General features: G+C 37.1%; 3 protein-coding genes across 6 annotated transcripts; all 3 read right to left on the reverse strand.

Annotated features, from left to right (window-relative positions):
* Positions 1-1,096: 1,096 nt before the first annotated feature.
* On the reverse strand, positions 1,097-5,867 carry LOC107466786 (uncharacterized). Of its 4 annotated transcripts, none has more exons than XM_016085790.3 (4): positions 4,330-5,867; positions 2,802-4,115; positions 2,246-2,365; positions 1,097-1,515 (listed from the first exon to the last, which is right to left on the reverse strand). In XM_016085790.3, exons 1-4 carry the CDS (start codon positions 4,972-4,974, stop codon positions 1,399-1,401), a joined length of 2,196 nt encoding a protein of 731 aa, XP_015941276.1. In that variant the 5' UTR covers positions 4,975-5,867; the 3' UTR covers positions 1,097-1,398. The 4 variants fall into 4 exon arrangements, with proteins under 4 accessions (XP_015941276.1, XP_015941273.1, XP_015941272.1 ...); XM_016085787.3 differs by having other exon boundaries at positions 2,251-2,365; positions 4,330-5,866; XM_016085786.3 differs by having other exon boundaries at positions 1,097-1,524; positions 2,251-2,365; positions 4,330-5,864.
* A 3,373-nt stretch (positions 5,868-9,240) lies between these two features.
* LOC127741602 (uncharacterized) lies at positions 9,241-10,244 on the reverse strand. The gene is made up of 3 exons (XM_052254369.1): positions 10,106-10,244; positions 9,832-9,965; positions 9,241-9,738 (listed from the first exon to the last, which is right to left on the reverse strand). The coding sequence occupies exons 1-3, from the start codon at positions 10,242-10,244 to the stop codon at positions 9,241-9,243; spliced, it is 771 nt and encodes a 256-aa protein (XP_052110329.1).
* A 13,137-nt stretch (positions 10,245-23,381) lies between these two features.
* LOC107466767 (uncharacterized) lies at positions 23,382-23,891 on the reverse strand. The gene has a single exon (XM_016085766.1). The coding sequence runs from the start codon at positions 23,889-23,891 to the stop codon at positions 23,382-23,384; it is 510 nt and encodes a 169-aa protein (XP_015941252.1).
* Positions 23,892-25,233: the final 1,342 nt, after the last annotated feature.

Consider the following 25,233-nt stretch of genomic DNA (forward strand, 5'->3'; position numbering starts at 1 on the left):
GTTCTTTGTAAATAAGCCAAATTATAGTTCGTATTTTGAAGGAGTAGATTCAAAATCCTTTGATTCCCTGTTGGTCCAAATTTCAGCAACGATCCCTATCGAATTCGCCAACAAAATGGATTTTCCTTTTTCGGACCCTCTCCGACTCCAAACGAGCTGGGAAAATCTTAGTAATTAATTAATTATAGGTCTTATTGCTTTCTAAGGAATCATGGGTTAGAAGGGAATGGCACCCAAACAAGAGAAGTGAATTGGGTCATTTTTTGATACTGTCCACAAAAAGATCATGCTTGATTCGGCCATGTCTACCTCAGAACGGCAGAACCTATTTTGTGGATCGCTTTTCAATCAAATGCAGTCAGCTTCCTATTAATTCTTTAAGCTCATCTTTCGCGCAGCCGAGGCCTTGGATCAATGGCAGCATCACCTGCCTCACTGGGAGCTGCATCCAGGTTCGAATTCTCAGTGAGGAATATACAATCCATGTTAGTAGTAGTAGTGTGTGTGAGTGGATGTATTGTGTAATCTAAGATTGTCTCAGTGAGGAATATACAATCCATGTTAGTAGTAGTAGTGTGTGTGAGTGGATGTATTGTGTAATCTAAGATTGGGGTTGTCCAATCTATGACCAAGAATTAAAGNCAATAAATAAACAAAAAAAAAAAAAAAAAAAAATATTCATCTCAGTTTCTCTGTAGTCAGAATTCTATTTCATAGTTCTATACTTCTATTCCAGCAAAAACCAGGTATTGCCAATCAATATTAGTACCAAAAGGTTTAAGGGAAAAACCGAATAATTCTCAAAATTTATTGTTTGCGTTGCTTGAATCTTGGTTTGGCACATCTTGAAGTTCTTTAGAGGCAACTGTGTAAAAATATAAAATGCTCTTCTATCAAAATCTTCACCTATATTTTACCTCAATCACATCACCGTATGTGCACAACGATGCCTAATGAATATCGGAGGCAAGGCAATAATATTTTCAGAGGCACTGGTGCAAGGTTTTAAAATAAATCTTTCATTCTCATATTTTTCCTCCTTTTCATTTCTTAAAATCCTTTTAAGTTAATCCACTAATCTACTTGTACAAGAGACTGGTGTGAGGGTCATTACTTGAAGGCAAGATGTACATACAAGCAAAAGGTAAAAAAAATATGTACACAATTACAATATTTTCCCTTTTTTAGAACAAAAAAATAAACAACGGCCACTGCAACCCTTTGTGTAATAAAAATTGGGGTGTGATGATAATTTAGCATAAGGAATGGTTGACTCTACTAGTCAATCAAGAAAGTGTTCTGCCATCTCATTTACTGATTCTCCGGCCTGGGACTGAGCTGCTTCGGCTATTCTGACCAACATGGTGGCCTTGTAGATGGCCAAATCTGCATTCTCCATTAGAGACTGAGCCCTCTTCCGCTTCCGTACTGCATACTCCTTGGATTCGTTTGCCGATGCTTTTGCATGTTCAAACTTACGCATCGCATTCTTCTCCTCCAAAGCATCTTGTTCAGCTACAATTGCTAACATAAATGAACAGATCAGATCAGATATAATCACCTTATTTTGGCTCTAGTTCTATGAGAATATTATGGATTTGAATGTGATTTGACTAAAAGCAAATCACTAGAATCAACCAAACAAGTGAACAATATAGAACACTGTTAATTTTCACTATTAACCCAGAAAAGAGCCAAATATAGAACAAACATCAAATCAACAAAGAAAATTAATACATAAAAAGGTCATGTGAGATTTTCACAAAGGCTTCTATTTCTCTTTTACCTGGTTATGATATGCACTTTCTATTTTCATTTCATATTGTGTTTCAGGATTTTATGAAGGAAACTATATAAAGGTCAATTTTTCCCCTCCTCTGCTTGTTTTAATTTTATTAGCGAAAATTCTTGAAACTGAAAAAAGACAAGAAAAAAAAAACCAAAATAACAATTTTTATTTCATTTTAAAACACAGATGATTACATGATATATTGAATGATGTACCACAGAAAAAAGACCGAATAGAAAAAGCCACTAAACAGGATCAGCAGCCAACACTCAACAAATTTTAGTATAACATGTGGGTATATAGCGTGTGGGTAAGATGAAATTAGTCAAAAGAATGATAGCGCCAGATTATCAATAAGATGTAAGCCGGAAAAAAAAAAAAAAAACATCACATCCAAAATATTCTCAGAAGTAGAGGACTCGATCTTTGTTTATGAAGAGGACAAGAAATCACTACCTTACCTTGCAAAACCCTTGGATGTTTGCCTCTGCCAAATTGACTAGGCTGTCTCTTGAATGATCTCCTCTTTCTCAGCAAAGGCTTGGGAATGAGTGGAGCCTTCTTTGATTGATTACTCTGAGCAGAGAAAAACCATTTCAAACATGTTAATTATGGGGAGCACACTGTATATTTAAACATGCATAGATTTGATCCTCTCACTCTCGTATAAGCTCACTTTTCTCACTAGGTATCTCCCCTATTCAGGTAAACATGGGACACATGTAGCTACAAACAGTGACAAAACCACTGGCCCACTTGAAAAACTATATCCTTTAATAATGAATAAGAAATATTTTTTTTGATCCTCTATTGCTTCCAAAAATACAAAACATACATGATGGAGAAATATATTTAGGCCAAAATATAACAAACAGATCCAAACGGATCCTAATTTATAACAGACCAGAAGTGTTTTTCCCGCTTTGCAACCAAGAGATGAGAAGAAAACAAAAAGGAACAACATCCAGACAACTAATTACTTTTACAATATGTAAAAACATAGACAAGTTACCTGGAAAACCCTAAGCAGAGAAGAACGTTTTTGTTTCCGCTTTCTCATCCAAAAGCTACAAACAGCTTCTAAAACTACCTTGCAACAAAGATCCCGGCACTGATTAACAAGGTAAGTCTCATCAAGACAATCATCTGGATTAGAGTAGCTAGCCTTCTCCAAAGCATCAACAATTAACTCAAATTGATCCTCAGATACATGTTCTTGATACTCAGCATTAAACTTGCTCAACCATTCTTCATCTTCAGAATCCATGTCATAATTTGCACTCTTCCTTGTTATTGCTCTAGATAACTCGTCACCATTTGCTAATATATAACTTTCAGGCCTACAGAAGGGAGCCGTGATATTATCTCCATAGCCAACGACATCTCGGACACCTGGCACTGGAATAAATTTAGAAACAGGAGCAGGAACATTTCTGTCAGAACACACTTTGTAAAGGTCTTTGAAGACAACCCAGTCCGGTCGATTAGGAAACTCCAGTTTCAACCCATTGTCCAACGAGAACATTATCACATGGGTATAACGATTAGAAGAGCAGGGTCTCATCACCTTTTCTGGTTTGAGGGTACATCTTGTCAATCCATCTTTCTTTACAGCAAGATGCCACTCCCTTGATGCAGACATTTCTACAGTGACAACTGCTCCTTCTATCCGGTAACATCTATCTGACTCTGTAACCAATATATTTGTAGAACAAGATGAATCCAATCCTTCCGTTGAGTTTACTGCGGCACAACCTGCTTCTGATAAGCTTACTGAAGTGTCACTGTTAGCCGAATTTCTAAGCTTCATATTAGATGCTACAGCTGCAATATTTTTTTTAGGGCCATTCCTTAAATTATAAGTAATTGTTCCATTACTTCTTTCTAACAATAAATTATTCCGAGTCTTCCGTTTCCCGAGAGAAGTCCTCCTCCGTTGAATGCCTTTAGAGTTCACATTTCTGTATTGTCCACTTCGACCAGGTAACCTGGAACTCTTGTTGGATGCAAGTGCTGATAAAGCATCATTGATTTTAACAACCTCAGGCAGGATCATTCCACTCTCATCAGGTTCTCTCACGAAAGAATTGTAGGAAACCTTCAATTCATTCTGCAACTCTGGGAAGTCAATTTCATCCTCGACATCACTAGACTCATGTACTGGATTATATACAAGAAAAAATGATCTAAACATCGATCTCAAAAACACTGAAGAACGCAGATAATTAAAACAGTGAGGAACCGCAGAAAAATCCAGAGAGAATGATGGCCCAAGCCTCATGTTCCCAAAAAACTGACAAACACCAGCGTGGACCATAGGAGAACCCTGAAAGAGAAAAGATAAAATATGCATGTTAGGAAAGATAACCCGAAACTTAAAAAATGCGCAATCAATATGCGGATAATCACTAAAGAAAAACTTCTATAGTAAACATAACTAAATCGACTATCCTGTTTTCCATCCATTCATTACTACTATACAGGGTGCAAACTAAACCATATTCAAATCACAAATACAAACCCAAACATAATCATAATACCTGCAAGAACTGTATTCCCCTTGAAGCATAAGCACCACAGATAGGCTCAGAAAGAAGGAATGCAGAGAGCTCCTTCATCTCAACCCCGGTCCTCAATGTAGCCCTCAACACTAAAACCAAGAACCGAGAAAACATATCATCCTCCGTGCCCAAGCACTGCCTCCTGACAACAGCTGCAAACACGCACGGATCCTTCCTCGGTTGCTGCCGCCGCGAAAACCGCAACCCAAACTTCTTCTTTTTAGCATCAACAACAGCCCTCTTCCTCTTCCTCGTATAGACAATCCCAAAGAACTTATCAGGGCCTTTGCTCAACGACCGAGCAGCCGGCACCGTCCCCTGCTTCCTGATCTCAACGGCTTTAACAACGCTTTTCTTCTCATTGGCACGAACAGGAACTGTATTTTCTTGCTTCAATTTCGCAGTTCCGCCGCCGCCACGAGGCGAGGTGAAAGCTGCGGCATCAACGTTGTTCTTTTCGGGCTTCTTGGGCCATTCATCCGCCTTTCCACTACCTCTCTTGGGTTTCAAGCTCTCGCCGGATTCCGGCCACAGACGCCGCCCCGACCGCAGGACACGGGCGTTTTCAGAGCCCGTGACCACCCCAAACACCCTCGTGGTCCGCCTCATCCCAACCGCCGGCATTGCCGTCCGGTCCCCGAAGAACACCGCCCGGGATTCGATCTTTTTTGGCCCTATTCCCAACCACCTTCGAATTTCACCGAGTCCGTACAACGAGTTGAGTCAACTCAGCACCGAGTCGCAAAAGTTGCCCAAAAACCCCCCCAACACTTACGGAGACGACCTAGACTCTATTTCTCAGCAACAAAGTGTTAAATAAGCCCAAAACCCAAACTAACTTTTTAAAAAAATAAATAAATAAACAAAAAAAAAAAGAAAAAGGAAAACACATACACTGATACACCCACACAAAGTCACAAACACCACCCTTAACCCCAAACTTGATTATTCTAGAAGGTTCTTAATCTCAGAATCGGAACATAATAAACCATAATCATCAAAGACGAACAAAGTCGGTACAAGAGAAATTTAAAGAACGATCTCGTGGGATACATGAACGACGGATTTACAGTGACCAAAAACAAAATTTTAGGAGGGGGTATAAAGAAGAAGGAAGAAGAAACGGAGGGCGAACGTTACAGAAGGCGAAGACGAAGAATTGAGACCGAGAAATTAATCACAAAACTCGAGATCTGCGAGAAGAGAGAGGGGGAGGAAGGGAGAGAGAGGGAAAAGGCGGAAGCGGGAAAGAGCGCGCGCTTAGTTAGAGAGAGAAAGAGGGTGATAGAGAGAGAGTGAGAGTGTGTTTCGATTTCGGCTAGGGTTTATGGTTAAAACAATAAAACCATTGTGTGGGGAAAGATGGGGGTAACCACTGGTGAAGGGGAAGTGATTTGAGCCGTTAGATTAGAAGAAGGGACGGTGGATGTTTGTTTTTTTGCAGAGCAGTCACTTCGATGGCTCAAAAGAGCGTTTCGTGCTTCTCACTGCTCCGGTCTTTAGAGAGGAGAGAGAATGAGAGGAGGGAGGAACTAGGAAGAGGATATTTGTTTCGGTGACACGTACGAGTGATTTGTGGGATACGAAATGACTGATTTGGGCTTTGTTGTGTAACGTGTGAGATGGAGAGAAGGCTATGGTTGTGAGTTTTGGTCTTTTGGAGGGTATTATGAGAATATTGAGAGAGGTGACTCATGAGATTCTAGTGAAATTATTAACTTCGGTAAAACTGAAACGGATTATTGACACAATTTTTTTAATTATTTATTTTCAACATAATTAAATATTCTTTTATCAATTGTATTAAAAATTTGTTTAAAAGATATTTTTTCAAGTATACAATAAAATTAGACTTTTTAAAATAAATAAAATAAATATTTTAATTACGAATATACGTTAATTTGAGGGTATTTACCGATTTTCATCATGTGTCTTATCTTGTTTACACTGTAAACAAGATAAGTCCAGAGAGCGACTATAAATAGAAGTTGTTCACATCGTTCCTGATTCCACATTGATCTCTTTCTTGCACTGTTTTTTTTTTTATATTTATTAGTTACCCGGACATTATGGCATGCAAGGACGCACTGGACCCTGAAATCAACCGTCTCAACACTAGTTAGCACATTGCGGGAGTTATTGATTTTGAGGTTAGTGTTAACTTTATTATTTAAATTAATAAGTGTATGCAATTTTATTTCCAAAATTTCTATAGAGTTAGTGTTTTAACATATGACTAGACTGGATGATATTGAGGTAATACAGTTTAGGTTAGTTGGCAAGTTAGTAACATGAGTTTGGTGTATAATTTACTCATAGTGAAAATTAGATAAGTAATTACTTTGATTTGATTAGTTAATTAAATGTTTTTCTTAGTTAATATTTTCTTTAAATTTGGAGAGAATTTTTAAGTATTAGTTTTGTATCCTGTTTATTATGTTGTGATGTTTATTTGGATTGCATTTTAGATTTATTAGAATACATTTGGACATGCTAGAAAACTTAGTTTGGAATCGGATCTTTATAAAAGTTTTTCTTTTAAATAGAGGCCTCACCTGCTACTACCTCGGTGGGTTAGTCACACACTTGCACCCTCGGATGCCATCGACTCTTACTTGAGGGAGGCTGGGTTCGGCGATACGGTACAACTCAGGGACTTTGTGTTTGACAACTCTTTTATCACTACATTCGTGGAGAGCTGGCATCTAGAGACCCACACTTTTCACCTGTCATAGGATAAGTACACCATCACCCTGCAGGGCGTTGTGTACTACCTCGGGTTACGCACACACGGGAAGACAGTGACTGGGTCATGGGTGCCTGTATGACTTCCAAACTTGGTACCAGCGACCGACATGGGAGTACATGGAGGAATTCTTGGGTACCAGACCTCCACACGGTCCGTAGCAAGGTTTCCATAGGAAGGAGTCGTTTAGCATCAAGATGACATGGCATTGGGATAGAGTCCGCCATATGCCTCTGAGTACCACGGATCCAGCACGCTCCGACAGTACACTAGGTGCTACATCATGCTGTTGATCGTTGGTTACCTAATGACCGACAAGTCCAACAATCAGGTGCATATCAGATGCTTGCCACTGTTGGCTAACTTCGGGAGAAGCAGTGGTCTATCGTGAGGGTCCACTATGCTTGCATGGACGTACCACTCCTTGTGCCATGTAGCACATCGTGACACCAAGGACATAGCCAGATGTACACCGCTGTTAGTCTCGTGGATATACCACAGGATTCTACAGTGGTATCCGCTGGAGAGGCAGGTTCTGACCTTTCCCTTAGCAGTGAGGTAATAGTTATCGTTTAATGTTCCTATCAATTTTTATTTATTCAATTCAAGTTTTATCTGCGCGAATTGACACAATTTGATTACTGCGTATGTTAACAGGTTGATCGGGATGACCCAACAGACTAGGAACACAAAGAGTCCTCCATTGGCGTACGACGCTAGATCGGCTACATTTGGACGAGGTATACCCTTATCTTTTACCTACTTGAATATGAAACATTTGAGTACGATTATCGTATAAACTGCTTCTGATGAGCCTATGACACTCGGTTATGCAGTTTCAGTGGACGTCGTATGTTGACCCAGACTACATGACATTACTCCAGATTGGATGAGGTCCGCAGGAGAGTCAGAGACTTGGTTGTCTGTTGTCCCCCTAGTGTGCTTTAATATTGTGGAGTTTCACCAGACAGATGGGGCTACTTGATGGTTTCAAAGCTCGGTTTGAGGAGGGTCATATGATCTCCATTTAGCCAACCGCTGGTGATAGGCCGACGTAGGAGTACTCGGTCTGGTACTAGCAGGCCTGCCAGGTCAGACATCTGTCCAGAAAGGATGTGCTTGATGACCCCAAACTTTTGACCTTCCCTGACGACTTGCAGTCTACACCAAGTCAGCCTAGGGATGTCCTCTACCTTCCACGAGATGTCCCTGATCATTGTAGGCATGCCAGGGAGGTGCAACCAGACACTCGGAGACCTGCCTGGAGGGAGAGGAGTGGGAGGGACCCCGGAGGAGTTGTAGTTCCTTGACCAGAGTGCGTCAGACCCAGCATGGAGAGGCTGGACGTTGAGTCCGAGGAGGAGGCAGAGTATGCTCGTTTGTCGGAATAGCCTGTGCCGTTTCTCTTGGCGCTCCACCTCGTCCATATCGCTACAAAACCTCATAGAATTTGGTCTGCCGGTTCCCTTTCTACGCCTGGCCAGATTAGGGCGTAAATGTGCCCCGTGCCACTCTAGCCAAAGCTTCTCATCAAAAATCGGGTGAAACTCTACCTCGTAAACCTTGAACATAGACTCTTAAAAGTAGACTGGATGAACATATGGCCCCCACTCGATGTCGGCAGTAGCACAAGCAGCAAGTGCATGACGACAGGAGAAATGAAGTGACTGGAAAAGCCTGCAGTTGCAAGTCCCCGAGCTCAACCGAACATAGAATGAACCCTAGCTCCAACCCTCAAACAATTCTAATTCATGTATCAGAAAAGCCAAAGCCCTCGTGTCGCAATTTGTAACCTGCATCTTCTGGATACCCTCTCTATTCTTTTCAACCGCAGCCTATAGCCATTGTGAATACTGATTATCCGTTGCCATTTGAGCCTGTGCCTCCTTACTCTTCCGGACGAACAACTGCTGCAATCTGTGGTACGTGCATCTAACAATAGCTTAAATAGGTAGATATCTTGTACCCTTCAGAACTTCGTTAATGCACTTGGATAGGTTAGTTGTCATGTTCTCAACTCGACATCCACCATCACAATGTTGCAACCATATTTCCTTATTAAATCTACCGGCCCAATCAGCCATCTCACACGATAACATCCTTAGAGCATCCATGTACCACTTGTACCCAACATTGCTAGGATTTTATGCAGCATTAATGAGATATCGCTTACCCTCGGCTATCTTGAACCGAGACACAATGTTCGTAGCCATGTGCCTGACACAATACGCATGGAACACCCTAAGAGGCTCCCATAGGTTGTCATTAGCTCTAAGTGCAGCCTTGATTACTTGAGATCTATCAGATATAATCAATAGCCCTTCTTGTGGTGTCACATGGCGTCCTAGATTGGTAAGGAAGAAGGACCATGATTCTGTACTCTCAAACTCAATAACGGCGAAGGCCACCGAGAGGATGTTACTGTTACCATCCTGTGCAACTGCAATTAGCAACACTCCATCATATTTGCCATACAAGTGCATACTATCTACGGAGATGAACGGCTTACAATGCTTGAAAGCTTTAATGCATGGAGGGTATGACAAGAACACCTTGTCGAACTGACCGTAGTCGTGCACCATCAAGTGGCCATCGTAATACGGCAACGCACTGATGTCACATACCATGCCAGGGAGACAACTCTGCAATGCTTTGAGTAACCACAACTCATTGTTGTACGACTCTTCCCAGTCACCATATATCTACGCAATTGTCTTTTGTTTTGTCATCCAAACGTTCCTGTACGCGGCTTGAAGTGATAGCTCTATCTCACTGTACTCTGTAGAATAGGAATGTTCACTGATGGACCGGACTGTATGAGTAGCAGGATGATTTTGCATATGAGGTTGTTGTCTAGCTGTCGGCGATCCTGTGACATGGTGGGGCCAGACACATGTGTGCTCCGCCGAATTTACACATCTCCTTAACCATTTTACATATAGTCGAATTAAAATTTGACCAAAATAAGAACGACAAAAAAGAAATCGAATTCAATACAACAACATTCACCAATATCCAAAATTTTGTCAGAGGGCGACACGGAGACTCCAAAGACATCTGTAAATTGCAGCAATGGTACGTAGTACTTTAATTGATCCGATTCGACTACTCGATACTTGGCACTTCTCCGAATACCGTAATTCTTCATGCCTTGCAGCACTGCTTCTCTGCTCCTGAATCTATGACCAACTTAAAACTCCACACCACCTTCGGTGTTGTAATCATCAGCCTCCAGATTCAAAAATGGAGTTTTCTCATGCATCACATCCAAATTCAATGTATGGTAGTGGTTGGGTACAAATGATAACTTTGGAATTGGATGTGGAGCAGGCAAAATGTATCAAACTGATCCACCCACAGGAGTCTCAAGTATGAACTCATCGTCGTCGTCGTCATTAGAGGAACCACATTCGTGGCTATCGGCAATGTACTCTTCATCGGATTCCTCATCCTTAACGTCCATGGCTTGGATTGGACTAGCACAATGCAACTGTTGTGATGCGAGAGGAGGGTCTTCCGTACAAAATTCGAGCCGCCAGCACCACCACCGACGTCACAAACCTTCGCAGAAAGCTCTATCACTTGTTCAACTATACTTCTGCCATGCATGTCAATCATTAGGCGCACATGCTCATTGCCATCGAAGCAGAATAGACAAAACCAAAATATACAATTCTCTGTTGGTGCTAGCATTCTATACCCAACTCTACCGACTTCTTTTCTCTCACCACCGCCGACGTGTGTCAATATCATGCTCTTTAACTCGGACAACAAATCTTCTCTTCGAATTTGGAATAGCGCAGGACTCTCACACTCAAATATAACCCCGCTGTCACTGTTTCTCTCTGACAGTTGGGATACACCATCACAACAAAGAAACCACTCCCACTAGACATTTTTGCTAAGTTTTTCGAAGAAAAATGGAAGAAAAAGAATTGAGAGATTTCTGAGGAATACCAACGATTTCTTGATCCTTTTATATGGGGCTGATTTTTGTCCTATTCTATCTCGTTTACTGTGTAAACGTTTTTTTCTCCTACGTATCTCGTTTACAATGTAAACGAGATATGACTAAACAACTATTTTCCACGTATCACGTTCAACGTGATATGTTGTCATGTGTTCGTGACTTTTTTTGTTTACAGTGTAAATGAGATACGGCTATACTTATCTTGTTTACACTGTAAACGAGATAAGACACTTGATGGAAATCGGTAAACATCCTCAAATTAACGTATATTCGTAATTAAAATATTTATTTTATTTATTTAAATTAAATCCCAATAAAATTAGCACTCACGTTAGATAAGTAACTAGGGATGCAGCCAATTGTAGCCAATTAAGTTTTTGTTTTGAATTTTCTCATTAGAGGGAACGTGAATTCAAACATATCATGAGAAACATCCAAAACCTAAATAAAAAGAAATATCCAAAATCTAAAAAAAATCATCTAAAATTATTTTAAAATTTCTAAAATCATTATACAAATTTCTAATAAAAAGTAATATCTGAAACGTACCAAAAAGATAAAAAAAAATTCCTAAGAAAAAAATTCAAAATCATTTTAAAAATTCTAAAATATAACAAAACAAAACATTTAAAAAATATTGAAAAAAAAACATTAAAAAACTAAGCAAAAAATATATAAAACCCCGCTAGCTTCAATTTTTCTTTTTACCCAATCCACCATGTTACTGTACAACCCTTTCGAATCCCATTACAATCGTCTCTCCACTCATCTTTACATGTACCAGTTCACCTGTATGACATACCACTTTTCCTTTCTTAGATACCAAATAGCTACCCATAGCAAATCTATTATGAACAGGTATGTATGTGTATATAGCCACCATTCTCAAAATCCTTCTTTCCTTCTATCTAATATTATTGTCAATCTATTAGCTCTCCTCATATTTTTATTTATAAATTTCTCTATCCGCCACTGTTTTATATAGGATTTAATTATTTTTCAACAATTATCCTAAGGTTTTATATTATTTTCAAAAATCAACTGATTTTTACAACTCCAAACAACAGAAACAATAATAAAGAAATACATAATTTATGTTTTTTTCCTAAAGCATACATCTTGACTCATTCAAATATTTAATTTTTAAACCAAATGTTCATATCATGTGGACCCACCTAACATATTCCTCCCTCATTTTTAGCCCTCATTCATAAATTATACACAAACTTACAATATAAAAATGAATGAGTTGCTTATTCTAGAGTTTCTTTGCATATAGCACATCCTTCGTCGTCTTGATTTATGATATTTTCGTTGTTCAACTTATCTTTTGTGTTTAATCTATCCATAATAACAAACTACGTTAGCATCTCCACTCTTGGCGATTCTTATCCTTGCCAAACATTGTCAAATATGTGCTTCGCCATAAGCACATCATAAATCTTTTTCACGGTAACATTTGTAAAGTTCTTTGTGTTATATTCTCCATCAGTACTGAAAGTCCACATCAAAGTATCCTTATAGCCTACAAACAAACAAACAAACACTTTCTAATAAAATATTTGTCTCACCAATTTGTATTTTTTCTCTCTCAAGAACTCCCTCCTCCATTAGAAAACACATGTGGTTCCGTTCCATATACCACAATCATCAATGGTGCTCTTCCTCTAATTTGAGATCATGAATAATCTCGGAAAATAATCTCCTAATATTTTGCCCCTACCCCGATATCTTCCAAAATCCTTGTATTCTTCCCATGTATGGCATACATCTTCCAGCCCTCATTGCTCATTTCTCTATATACCTCATTATCCTTAGCTATATTCATAATTTCTCTATATACCTCATTTTTTATTACTAGATCTTCACTTCTAAATCTTCGTGTTTCCTTGGCTTCTGAATTAAGCTCCACTTAATTATTAGTATTACCCTCTTATCCTTTTTATCTCCCATCTCCCAAAAGAATCTCAACTGCATGGAAATAATATGTTTTGTCACCTCTTTTAACATTTTGAATAAACTTAAAAAGTATATTGGTAAGCTATTAATCACTAATTTTATGATTACCAATCTCTCAGCTTTAGACAGTAATCAATTTTTCAATTTGTCACTGATTTTCTTGCAGGTTATTTTTTCAATAACCCAAATCACTTTTTCTATTGATTTTTGGTTCGACTGATTTTGCCAATTGGTTCGAACTAATTAAAAAATTTAACACCATCATGTGTTCAAGTAGTCTATTACAACAAAAGTTGCTTATTTGTACTTTGCAAAAAAGTAAAAAAGGAAAAGGACACAAAATAATACAAAATGCTTTTAAAAAATTATAATAAGACAAAAAATAAAAAATAAAAACTTCTCACAAGTGTTAAGAAGTTCAAATTCTATATGCTTATATTTCACTCAGAAATCTTATTTTACAGTGTTATACCAAAATTAAATCCATATTTATATTTTTTCAGCTTGAAACATTTTGCTAGAGTTTATTGAAAAATCTTATTACATGAAAGGTGATTATTGATATTAAACATTTTCTTGTTTTTGTTGAATAAAATGTATTGATATGTTTGATATAAATCTTTTTAAAAAGATAAGAACATATCTGATATCTCGTTATCAATTTAGTATTTAACCTTTATAAAACCTTCTATGTGTTATTTATAAATGGAAAAGATTATTGTCAGTCCCAAAATAATAATTGCGAGAGCTTTCTTGTTTAATTTTTGTTTATTATGTCTAATGCACTATTTAATTATTACATAAATTAATCCAATGTGATTTTCACACAGCAAAACTTTGGCCGTCCAAGCCATAACCCAAAATTTTGAATCTTCCAAAAGGGTAAATCACAAAAAATATACTTAAAATTATTTTATTATTGACAAAAATATTACTAAATTTTATTACTGACAAAAATATTATCAAATAATTTAAAAAACATATTAAAAAAATACTTAACCACAATAGAAATCCTACTCTATTAACAAAAAAGTGTAGCGTAACTCACTTGCCAATATTTTTAGTCGCAAAAAAAAACTCCATTTTTATATCACTTTTTTCTATTGATATAAAATATTATCTCTGTACACGAGTATATATTTTTGTCACATTTTTAAATTATTTAAATACATTTTTGTCGATAACAAAATTTAAAAATATTTTTATCAACGACAAAATATTTGGAATACATTTTTTTGAGGTTTACCCATCTTCTAAAATATATAACTTGATCAAATACAAAAATGAGTTAACCACTACCGAATTAGCCAACAAATTTTATATACTAAACAAACTATTGATTCATGTACTTAATCAAGAGTTCTGTTAGGTAGAAAATGTGGGATGCGAACAACGTGAACAATAGGATGCACACTAGGTCCACTAAAACAAAAAAAATATTTTACCACATTTATACACCACAATCCTAACTTCACTCTCCCTTTCCTGTCTTGCTGTCACCAACGCACCTCACTGCCACTACCATTGTCTGAAGAAGCAACCACTGCGACTTTTTCTCCTATGCGTCGCGCCACCCATTTGCTCTTGCAACCGACGCGTCGCTGCACCTTCTTCTCCCATGCATCGCACTGCCTCTGTTCTCCTTGCAAGCGATGCTACCGTTGCGTGCCTTCTTCTCCCTTATGTGATGTCGCACCGTCGCAGAGCCAGTAACCTAGTTTTGCCGCTGCGTCGTGTCTTTGCCACTTCTATCGTGTGCCACTTGGCTTCATTCACCTAATGGTATGACCCAAATAAACATTCACATCTTAGCGAAAAGAACTATCCGCATACATAGTAAAATGAATATCTTGCGGAATATATACATGCAAAATCAAACGAATAAAGTAAAATACCAATCGTATACCCAAATAAACATCAACTTTAGAATGAAAAGAACTATCCGCATATATAGTAAAATGAACACCCGACTTAATTAATAAGAAATAAGTAACGAGATAACAGCTGCAGAGAGCACCGAAATCGTGATACAATAGCGGCTGCGGTAGCACAAGATTGCAAGAGAGGGAAGGTGTCATTGTTTGAAAAAAGATGATTCAAAAATAAAAATTTTAAAATTATGATTAAATCTAATTAATTCAAAATTTGATTTTTAAAATTAAAATTAACTTTTTTTAATTTATTATTTATATTGTTCAGAAAAAACGTTATTCTCCTATCCTTTTTCCTTAATCAATCACTCGTATATTTTATCAACATATACCGAGATTTAAAAATGATCATTTTTTATGACAATGACATTAATTTAAATGTGATAAATAAAATACATAATTTTTCTTTTTTGCAAAAATAAGAACAAAACAACACACATATATACCTAAATAATAGTGGCATCAATGGAATTAAAACAATGTAGCAAGAAAATTTCACAAAATCCAGAAACCAAGAGACGAGAATATATTAAGATTTTTAAGTGAAAATTTATTCTATAAGAGAGTAAACCAGTCACAAAGAGAAAAAAAATAATTTTATTATGATAAAAAATAAGGAAAAATTACTTAAATAAAATAATTGGAGTTTATATTTATGTAAATGCAACCATTTCAAACTGATTACATATGTATCTTATTTTAATTTTATATAAACTAGGGAATCCCTTTAATATTTTGCACATTTACAGATAAATGATAGAATTTCAATCACAGTTTATGAAAAGGCACATTTACACATAAACCGTAAAACTCCTATTATGGTTTATAAAGAGGCATTAGTTATACATAAACTATAAAACCTCTACTACGATTTATGAAAAGTTAAGTCTTTATATAAAATGTGAGACTAAGCACAGATTCTTGAGTGTGTATTAGTTATTTATAAATTAAATAATTTACATATAAAAGTCTAGAATTATATGTGAGGATCCATCTTTTTGGGTACCTGCGTAATTTTTTACTAGGTGGTCGTTTAGCAAGCGACCTGCAGGTTCTACACACAAGTCGCGCACTAAGAGTGACCTGTAGAATAGTTCTTGCTAATAAAATTCTACCTCGGCCAACTTTAATTCACTCTCACATAAAGAACCATCGTTGTGATGGCAAAAAAAAGTTTCGGAGAGAATAAGGAAAAATTAGGAAAGAAGGGAGTACTTAGAAATAATTTATACTAAAAAATATTAAGTTCTCTATTAAACATTTTTTTTAGAATTTGGATTAGTCTGATTATTTAATTTTTTAAAATATTATGTACACAAATAAATTAATTACTATGTATTTGTATATAAATATATGTATTATTTAATTTTTTAATATATATTTTATATACATAACTAATTTTATGAGTACAAATTTTTTTAGCATATTTGTTGACGAGTAAAAATATTAATCTTTTTATTTGTGCACATAATATTTTTAAAAATTGAATAAACTAGACTAATCCAAATTCTTTCAAAAAGAATGTTTAATAAAAAAACTCAATATTTTTTAGTACAAATTCTTTGTAGGTATTCTCTTCTTTTCTAATTTTTTCTTATTCTTTTCAAAACCTTCTTTGCCATCACAATGGTGGTTCTTTTGTGTGGGAGTGGATTAAAGTTGGCTGAAGTAAAATTTTATTTGCAGGAACCGTTCTGCCATCTAAGCGGCGACATGTGTGTAGAACCTGCAGGTGCCTTTGCTGAATGACGACCTAGTTAAAAATTATGTACATAACCCAAAAATAATGGATCCTTTGTATATAATGTTGGATTAATTGTTATTGGAAAATAATGTTATTTGTTTATTTATTTTAAAAAAATCCTAAACTTTTATCTGTGAATTATTTCATTTATAAATAATTAAGACACACTCAAGGATACAGTCTGTCACTTGGTCTCGCATTTATATACAGACTTAGCTCTTCGTATATCATGAGAAAAGTTCTACAGTTAATGTGTAACTGATGTCTCTTCATAAACCATGACAAGATTCTACGATTTATGTGTAAATGTGTTTTTTTATAAACTGTGATAGAGATTTTACGATTTATGTATAAATGTGCAAATCATTGAAGAAGGAGTTTCACGGTTTATTTAAAATCGAAATAGGACACACATGTAATTAGTTTAGAATTGTTATATTTACGTAAATATAAACTCTAATTATTTTATTTGAGTAAATTACTTTCAAAATAAAGTTCAATAAAATCACAAATTAAAAAAATATTAATGTATAACAAACCAATGGATCAAACATCAAAACTTATAAACATAAACAAAAAACATTAAAATACTAGAAAATAGAGTTGTTGCGCTAACAATATTTCTACATAACTGTTAACAACGATCCAAACTACTGTAAAAAAGAATATCCAAGTATCATGAACAATTGAATTCAACTAGATTTATTGCAAATTAAGTGTTGTATATAACTTATTTAATATAGTTTGAAAATCTTCATATCAAACTACTAACTCAAGTCTCATTTTGGTTGCTATAGTTTTAGTTGTTAAGAAAGAAATATTATTTCAGGTATTGAGATATTCTATTTTGCAAAGAAAGTGGCTAATTTTCTCTTATTTTTTAAGGTGATTATCGAAAAAGTACAAATTTAATATAGGTGTCTATTGCTTAGAGATGAGTGACGTGGCGTAAAAATCACCGATTAAAAGTTTATAGAGAAAACAGCATTACAAGTATAGCTCTTAACCAATAAAGATTCTGCATATCAATTTAAAAGAGTTGTTACGAAATTTAGAAATAAAAATACTGAGAGTATGAGTCCCAGGTCGTCTCCCAATGAGTTGCAGAGAGAATGCTAATTTATTAATCAGGGGTTTTCAAGAGAGTTGAGTTGAATAATAAGCAATTAAATAGTTGTAAAATAAAAACTAAGAATGATTATTACTATTCTAAATAAAAGGCCTTGACTAGGGGAATGATCAATTGGAAGTTTTATCCTTGTTGGGATCTCTTAGGTGTAGTATTAAAATGGTTGTTGTTTTCACTTAGTCAACCTTTACTAAATAAAGGAAAGTCAAGTGATTGAGCTAACTCTTATTCACAAATCCTAGTCCTCTCCCTTAGGAAGGTCTAGCGTTAGTAAATACAGAACTAGCCAACAACTTCCAATTTAATATTCACTTAAGCCTTCCAACTCAAGTGTCTCCTTTTAATCAACCCCCATGTCAAGTAGGGAATCTACTCCATTGACATGAATATAATACTCAGAAAAATATAAGAAGAATACATGATAAAATAAATAAAATAGAGACTGAAAAATTAATTACAAATAAAAGTAATCATCTGTATCAACAATCCATGAAAATAATCCAACTACTACTTTAAACATGAATTAAGAATGTGGAATAAATAAAAGAGCAAGTAAGGAAACAAACTAGAATAGTATCTTCAACGGAGGTGATGACTCTTCAATATCCAAAGCAAAAAGCAATAAACTATGAATGTAAAGAGAACCTAGAGGAAGAGTAGTTCCTCTCTAGATTTAGATCTAAAATCCTAAAATTATCCTAATGAGAATGTGTTGATGTGTGTTGAGTCTTTGCATGTTCCCTGGCTTTATTCTGTGTTTCTAGGCCAAAAACTGGGTCAAAACTCGGCCCGAAATTGCCCCCAGCATTTTCTGTTAATTCTGCAGATCGCGCATGTCACGTAGGCGTTGGTCATGCGTGCGCGTCATTCGGGATTTTCCTTGTCGCGCGTCCGCGTCGTCTACGCGTGCGCGTTATTCGTGTAGACTCCAATCCGCGCGTACGCGTCAGGCACGGGCACGCGTCGCTGCGATTTCCTCTATTCCGCACGCTCGCATGAGCCACACACGCGCGTTGATGCTCGCTGATCATTTCTTTAGTTTCTTGTGTTCCTTCCATTTTTTTTTTGCAAGCTTCCTCTCCAATCTCTAAGCCATTTCTGCCTTGTGAAGCCTGAAACACTTAACACACGGATCACGGTATCGAATGGTACAAAGGAGAATTGAAATACACAAATTAAAGATCTTTAGGAAGTAAGTTTTCAACCATAGAACAATCTTAGGAAGGGATTGTAAAATCATGCAGTTCATATGAATAAGTGGGCAAAGACTTGATAAAACCACTCAATTAAACACAAAATAAACCATAAAATAGTAGTTTATCAACCTCCCCACACTTAGACATCTGCATGTCCTCATGCTTAGCTCAAGGAGATAAAATAAACAAGTAGGGAAAAGTAAGACTCATGCAATGCAATGCAATGCAACCTATGCATATGAATGCAACTATATGCTAAGATGATTTCGTCTACTTGGTTAAAAGTAAATAAGTTCTTCAAGACAAACATAAATCAAATTTCACTAATTATACAGTAAAGGCAGGTAAACTTGCGAGAAGGCAGCTCATGAAAGCAGGGAACATAGAACTCAGCATTGAACCCTTACTGATGGTGTATGTGCACTCTAATCACTCAAGTGTATAGGGTAATCACTCTACTCTTCTCTAGTCATGCTTTCTAAATTTTGTTCTTCACCTAACTAGTCAACAAATAATTAATGTACCAATGCAAACATCATGAGGTCTTTTTAAGGTTGTAATGGGGCTAAAGTAAAGGTGAAGATATATATATATATGGTTAAGTGAGCTATAAATTGAATCCTTTGATTAACCTAAGCTCTTACCTATACATACTTTATAAACTTTTAAATTCATGCCTAGCTACCCAAAATTCTCACTTTTGCATTACATACTCAAGCATCACCCTTTCTTTTAATTTTTATCGCATATGCATTGATCTTTTTATTAACTTAACTTAGCATTGGGGTAATTTTGTCCCCTTATTTAATTATTTGAATATTTTTAGATTTTTTTAAGAATAGAAATAAACATAATATTATCAATGCACATGGATTTTTAATTTTTCTGGTCTTACGTGAGTAGGTACCTAAATTCCCTTTATTTTATCATGACATGTTCCTTTATTAACCCATGTTTCCACAATCTTCTCATACTCAATTGATATACATTCTCTAACTTAAGCTAACCAATGATTCAATTGGGGTGTTTAATTGTTTTTCTGCTTGAGGTTAGTGATGTGGTAAAATATAGAACAAATGGGGATTTAAAAGGCTCAAAGTGGCTAACAAGGGTAATTTGAAAGAGTAGGCTATTTTGGGATAAGTGAGCTAAAACAATTAATGGCCTCAATCATATACATGTATTTAAATACACTAACTATTGGACATATATGATGGAACAAAATAGAGATTACAATCATAGAGAAGTAAACACACAAGAATAAATTTTTATGGTTAAATAATGTAACCATGTAATTAAGCTCAAATCTCACAGGTTGTGTGTTCTTTTAGCGCTCATTTTATGTTCCAAATACAACTTCAAAAAAGTTTTAACAAAAAAAAAATTCTTTTAAATTAGTGAAAATTTTCAAAAATAGGGTCTTTAAAAAAGAAACATATTATTTTTCAAGCAAATAGCTCATGCATGCAAATAACCTATCCTAATTAAAAGAAAAATAAATAAATAAATATCTTATTTTATTGGGGTTAAGGAAGAGAAATTATCTCCGGAAGTCAAGTACTGACCGACCTCCCCACACTTAAAGCTTTGCACCGTCCTCAGTGCCATCTGTTAGGAACAAAGGGGGGCTGGTTGCAGTGTCTCCACAAGCAGGACCGTCATGGCTCCCTGTGCTGGTAAAAGAAGTGGAGTCCGAATCTTCCTCTGGTGGGTGGTTGCCAACAAGCAGCTCCTTGAGGTATGTAAATCGAGGCTTATTATGGCACTCTCTTCGCTTTCCTTACCTGTCTAGCCGGTCCAATCTCTCAAGTATCTGATGGAGCAGTTGGTTTGTTAGAGGTGCTTGTGATGTGGAAGGAGAGAGAATATCTCCGGTCGAATCTTCAGGCTGGCTAGTCGTGGCTGCTGGAGGTCTGATGTACTTCCCAATAGGGACGTACTGATCATTCTGCAGAAGTATGGTTTTGGTATCCGCAGCTCTGTAGGAGACTCTGGCTGCTAAGACTAGATCTGAAACCAAGACAGGAAAAGGTAAGTTGCCCGTAATTTGTACGTGTCCCATAGCATTCCGGATGTGTCTTGGTAAATTGAGGTGCTGGTCTGTAAGGATACACCATAGTAGAATAGCCATGTCTGCGGTGAAGGAAGACTCGTGAGTGCTCGAAAAGACGTAGTGGGACAAATCTGTGCCCATACTCGAGCCTCCAAGGTCAGTGCTAAAGCCAATATTCCCTTAGGTCGGGATCGATGGTATCCATAGATCCATCTGCTGCCAGGTTGTGCTATAACTATGAGAACGGCGTCCCAGTCAAATTTGTATGTCTAGCATTAGACAGAGGCTTCTTGAAATATGTCCAATCCTTCAGGGGCAAGGGAAAGATCTAAAGCTTGTTGAATTGCCTTTTCAGTTATGGGGACTTGTTTCTGATGGATATAGACAGACTGCAGTGTTGGCATGTGAAAATTGGAGTAGAATTCAACTACCCATGATAGATTAACCTGCTGTAGCTGTCTTCGTAAGAATCCCCATTGTCTTCGCTCAATGCAGGGTTCAACAAATTCAACGATGTGGGTTGGGAGGATCAGTAGGTATCCATTGTTATAGTTCTGCCCAGCCAGTATGGGGAACATCTGCTCACAGTAGCAGTTGGTGAATCGCGCAGTGTTCTTTGCTGGAAAGGATTTCTCTTTTTCATCCACCTTGATGATCCTTTTGATTCGCTTTGTTGAGGGCTTTATAGCTGTTGAAGATGGCTCTGCCATTAGTACTCTTTTTGTTCCTTTCCTTGTTGGTGGTTTGGGAGTAGCTTTCTCTTTACCCTTCTTGGTGGCCATCCTGAAAGGGAAAAGGTAAGTACTTTAAAACTTCAAGTGTTAGAGCAAGGAAGAGAGTAGGATACGTGATAATCAATGGACGGTAATGAAGGATGTCATTAACAGATGGTCATGACTACATGTGATCAGTTCATCAATGGAAACATAGCAAGTGCATGTGATGGCATTTAAAGCAAGATGTTTATTGGCATGCCGGTAAAGGCATGAATAGCATAGATCAAGCATTAAATGTCCAAGTTAGATTATCAACTCTTTCAAACTAACAATCTGTTTTGTATTGATAATTATATTTAATCAATAAAATATAAAAGGAATTTTGTGAAAAACAGGCATCAGAGTGATATAATAGAATAATTTAAAATAATGCACAATGCCATACGGGCTTTTTCATAAATACTTAGCATGCGTGGTAAATATGTTATTGAAAGCATTTAAATTGAACATGCAAGCAACCCTTTTTAAGAAGTAATATTAATTGTCAAACTATTCCTTAATACACTCACAAGCAAAATATAGAAGAAAATAATCACCCAATTAAATTTCTAACACCAATCAAAAGAATATAAAAAGAAAAAAAAAGAAAAAGAAAACATAGACAATGAAAAAAAAAGAAAAAGGAAGAAGAAAACATAAAAAGAAAAAGAATAATGGAAAAGTAAAGAACCTTGATAATGGATGTGAAAAATAAAGGAGGAGAGAGTGAAAAGTGAGAAAGAATAAAGAAGGAAGAAGGGAGAAGAAAGAAATAAGAAGGGATAAGAGAAATTAGGATTGGAGAAGAAAAGATAAAATATCTGGCGCTGATCTGGATAAGATGTGCATCGCACGTGACTCGGACGCATGGGGCATGCGGTTGCGTGGTTTTTGAAAATTTCAGGTGACGCGGACGCGTGGGTCACGCAGACGCGTGACTTGATTTGTGCCATTGGCGCGAAAGCAGCATCGCGCGGGCACAAGCCTCTGAGTCGTACGCACATTGCCAAATTTTAGGGTGACGCGGACGCATGAATGACCTCTATTTAAATAATGAAGCGAACGCGTGGGGCACGCGTTCGCATGATGGGGCTTGTGCTTCCAGCATAACTCCAGCCCCATTACATCATAATGTTCTGCCATATACCTCTGTACGTCGATTTTGCAGGGTCACGCGTGCGCGTGGGTGACGCGCACGCGTGGGGAGGCTATTTTACAAAATAACGCGGGCGCGTCAGCGACACGTTCGCGTGGGCATGCTTGTGCCTAAGGCACGCCTCCAGCCACGCTTTCGCATGACTCTCTGCTTCTTTTCTTCTCGTGTCCAAGGCACCTATGACGCGGACACGTCAGCGATGCTTGCGCGTCGCGTGCTTTCTCCCTTTTTTTATGCAGAATGCGAATGCAGATGCAGACTAAGTGCTGAGGTTATGAGAAGAGTCATTAAGAAAAAACAAAGTAGAAAAATGAAAAAGTAAAACTAAGACTGAAATGGAATGATCATACCATGGTGGGTTGTCTCCCACCTAGCACTTTGCTTTTACGTCCTTAAGTTGGACGATTTTTAGGCTTATTCTGCTTCTGTTGGTAGGTCTTCCAGGAGAAGACCTCTAACTCCTTGTGATCCTTCATCTTCTGACCATGATAAAGCTTTAGGCGGTGTCCATTGACCTTAATGAATTTGGAGCTAGAAGGATGACGTAGGTGAAAAACTCCGTATGGCTTTGCCTTTTCTACTCTGTAGGGGCCTTCCCATCTTGATCTCAGTTTGCATGGCATAAGCCTCAGTCTGGAGTTGTAAAGAAGAACTAACTCCCCTGGTCTGAATTCTCTCTTTTTTATCTGCTTGTCATGGACGGCCTTCATCTTTTCCTTGTATCGCCTGGAGTTGTCATATGCCTCTAGGCGAAGGTTCTCTAATTTTGCTAGTTGCAGCTTCCTTTCAGCACCAGCTTCCTTATAATTCATGTTGCATTCCTTTACAGCCCAGAAAGCCTTGTGTTCCACTTCTACTGGAGGGTGGCAAGCCTTACCATATACTAAGCGGAAGGGACTCATCCCAATGGGTGTCTTGTACGCTGTTCGATATGTCCAGAGTGTATCTTGTAACCTGGCACTCCAATCCTTCTTGTGAGGCTTTACTATCTTCTATAGAATGTGTATAATCTCTCTGTTAGATACCTCTACTTGCCTATTGGTCTAGGGATGATAAGCTGTTGCTACTTTGTGAATAATCACATGCTTCTTCAGTAATCCTGTTAGTCTCCTGTTACAAAAGTGAGTGCCTTGATCGCTCACGATTGCTCGTGGTGATCCAAAGCGACAGATAATATGGTTTCTAACAAAGGAAACAACAGTGTTAGCGTCATCAGTACGGGTAGGAATTGCTTCCACCCATTTAGAAACATAATCTACAGCTAACAGTATATAAAGATAACCATTAGAGTTTGGAAATGGTCCCATGAAGTCAATGCCCCAAACATAAAAAATTTCATAGAAAAGCATAATCTGTTGAGGCATCTCATCCTTCTTGGATATATTACCAAATCTTTGGCATAGATAACAAGATTTACAAAAGGTAGCAGCATCTTTAAAAAGAGTAGGCCACCAGAATCCACAGTCTAAAATTTTTCTAACTGTTCGTTGAGGGCCAAAATGTCCTCCACTCTCAGAAGAGTGACAAGCCTCTAAAATAGACTGGAATTCTGATTGGGTACACACCTTCTAATTACCTGGTCAGCACCACACCTCCATAAATATGGATCATCCCATATATAATATTTGGACTCGCTTTTCAGCTTGTCTCTTTGATGCTTAGTAAAATTGGGAGGGAAAGTATGGCTAACCAGATAATTAGCTATGGATGCATATCAAGGAGCTACTTCAGATACTGCATGCAAGTTATCAAATGGAAAAGCATCATTGATAGGAGTAGAGTCATCCTTAATGTGCTCAAGGCGACTCAAGTAGTATGCCACTAAATTCTGGTTACCACTCCTATCCTTAATTTCTAAGTCAAATTCTTGCAGCAATAGTATCCAACGTATCAACCTTGGTTTAGACTCTTTTTTAGCTAATAAATATTTTAGAGCTGCATGGTCTGAGTACACTACTACCTTAGTACCAAGTAAATAGGCTCGGAATTTATCCAGAGCAAAAACAATAGCAAGAAGTTCCTTTTCAGTAGTAGTGTAATTAGACTGAGCAGCGTCTAAGGTTTTAGACGCATAAGCTATAACGAAAGGATCCTTACCGTTGCACTGAGCCAGTGCTGCTCCTACTGCATGGTTGGAAGCATCACACATAATCTCAAAATGCTGGCTCCAATCTGGTCCTTTCACAATTGGAGCTTGAGTCAAGGCGATCTTTAGCTTATCAAATGCTTGCATGCATTTCTCAC

Source organism: Arachis duranensis, chromosome 9, assembly GCF_000817695.3.
Source record: "Arachis duranensis cultivar V14167 chromosome 9, aradu.V14167.gnm2.J7QH, whole genome shotgun sequence".
NCBI classification, from domain to species: Eukaryota; Viridiplantae; Streptophyta; class Magnoliopsida; order Fabales; family Fabaceae; genus Arachis; species Arachis duranensis.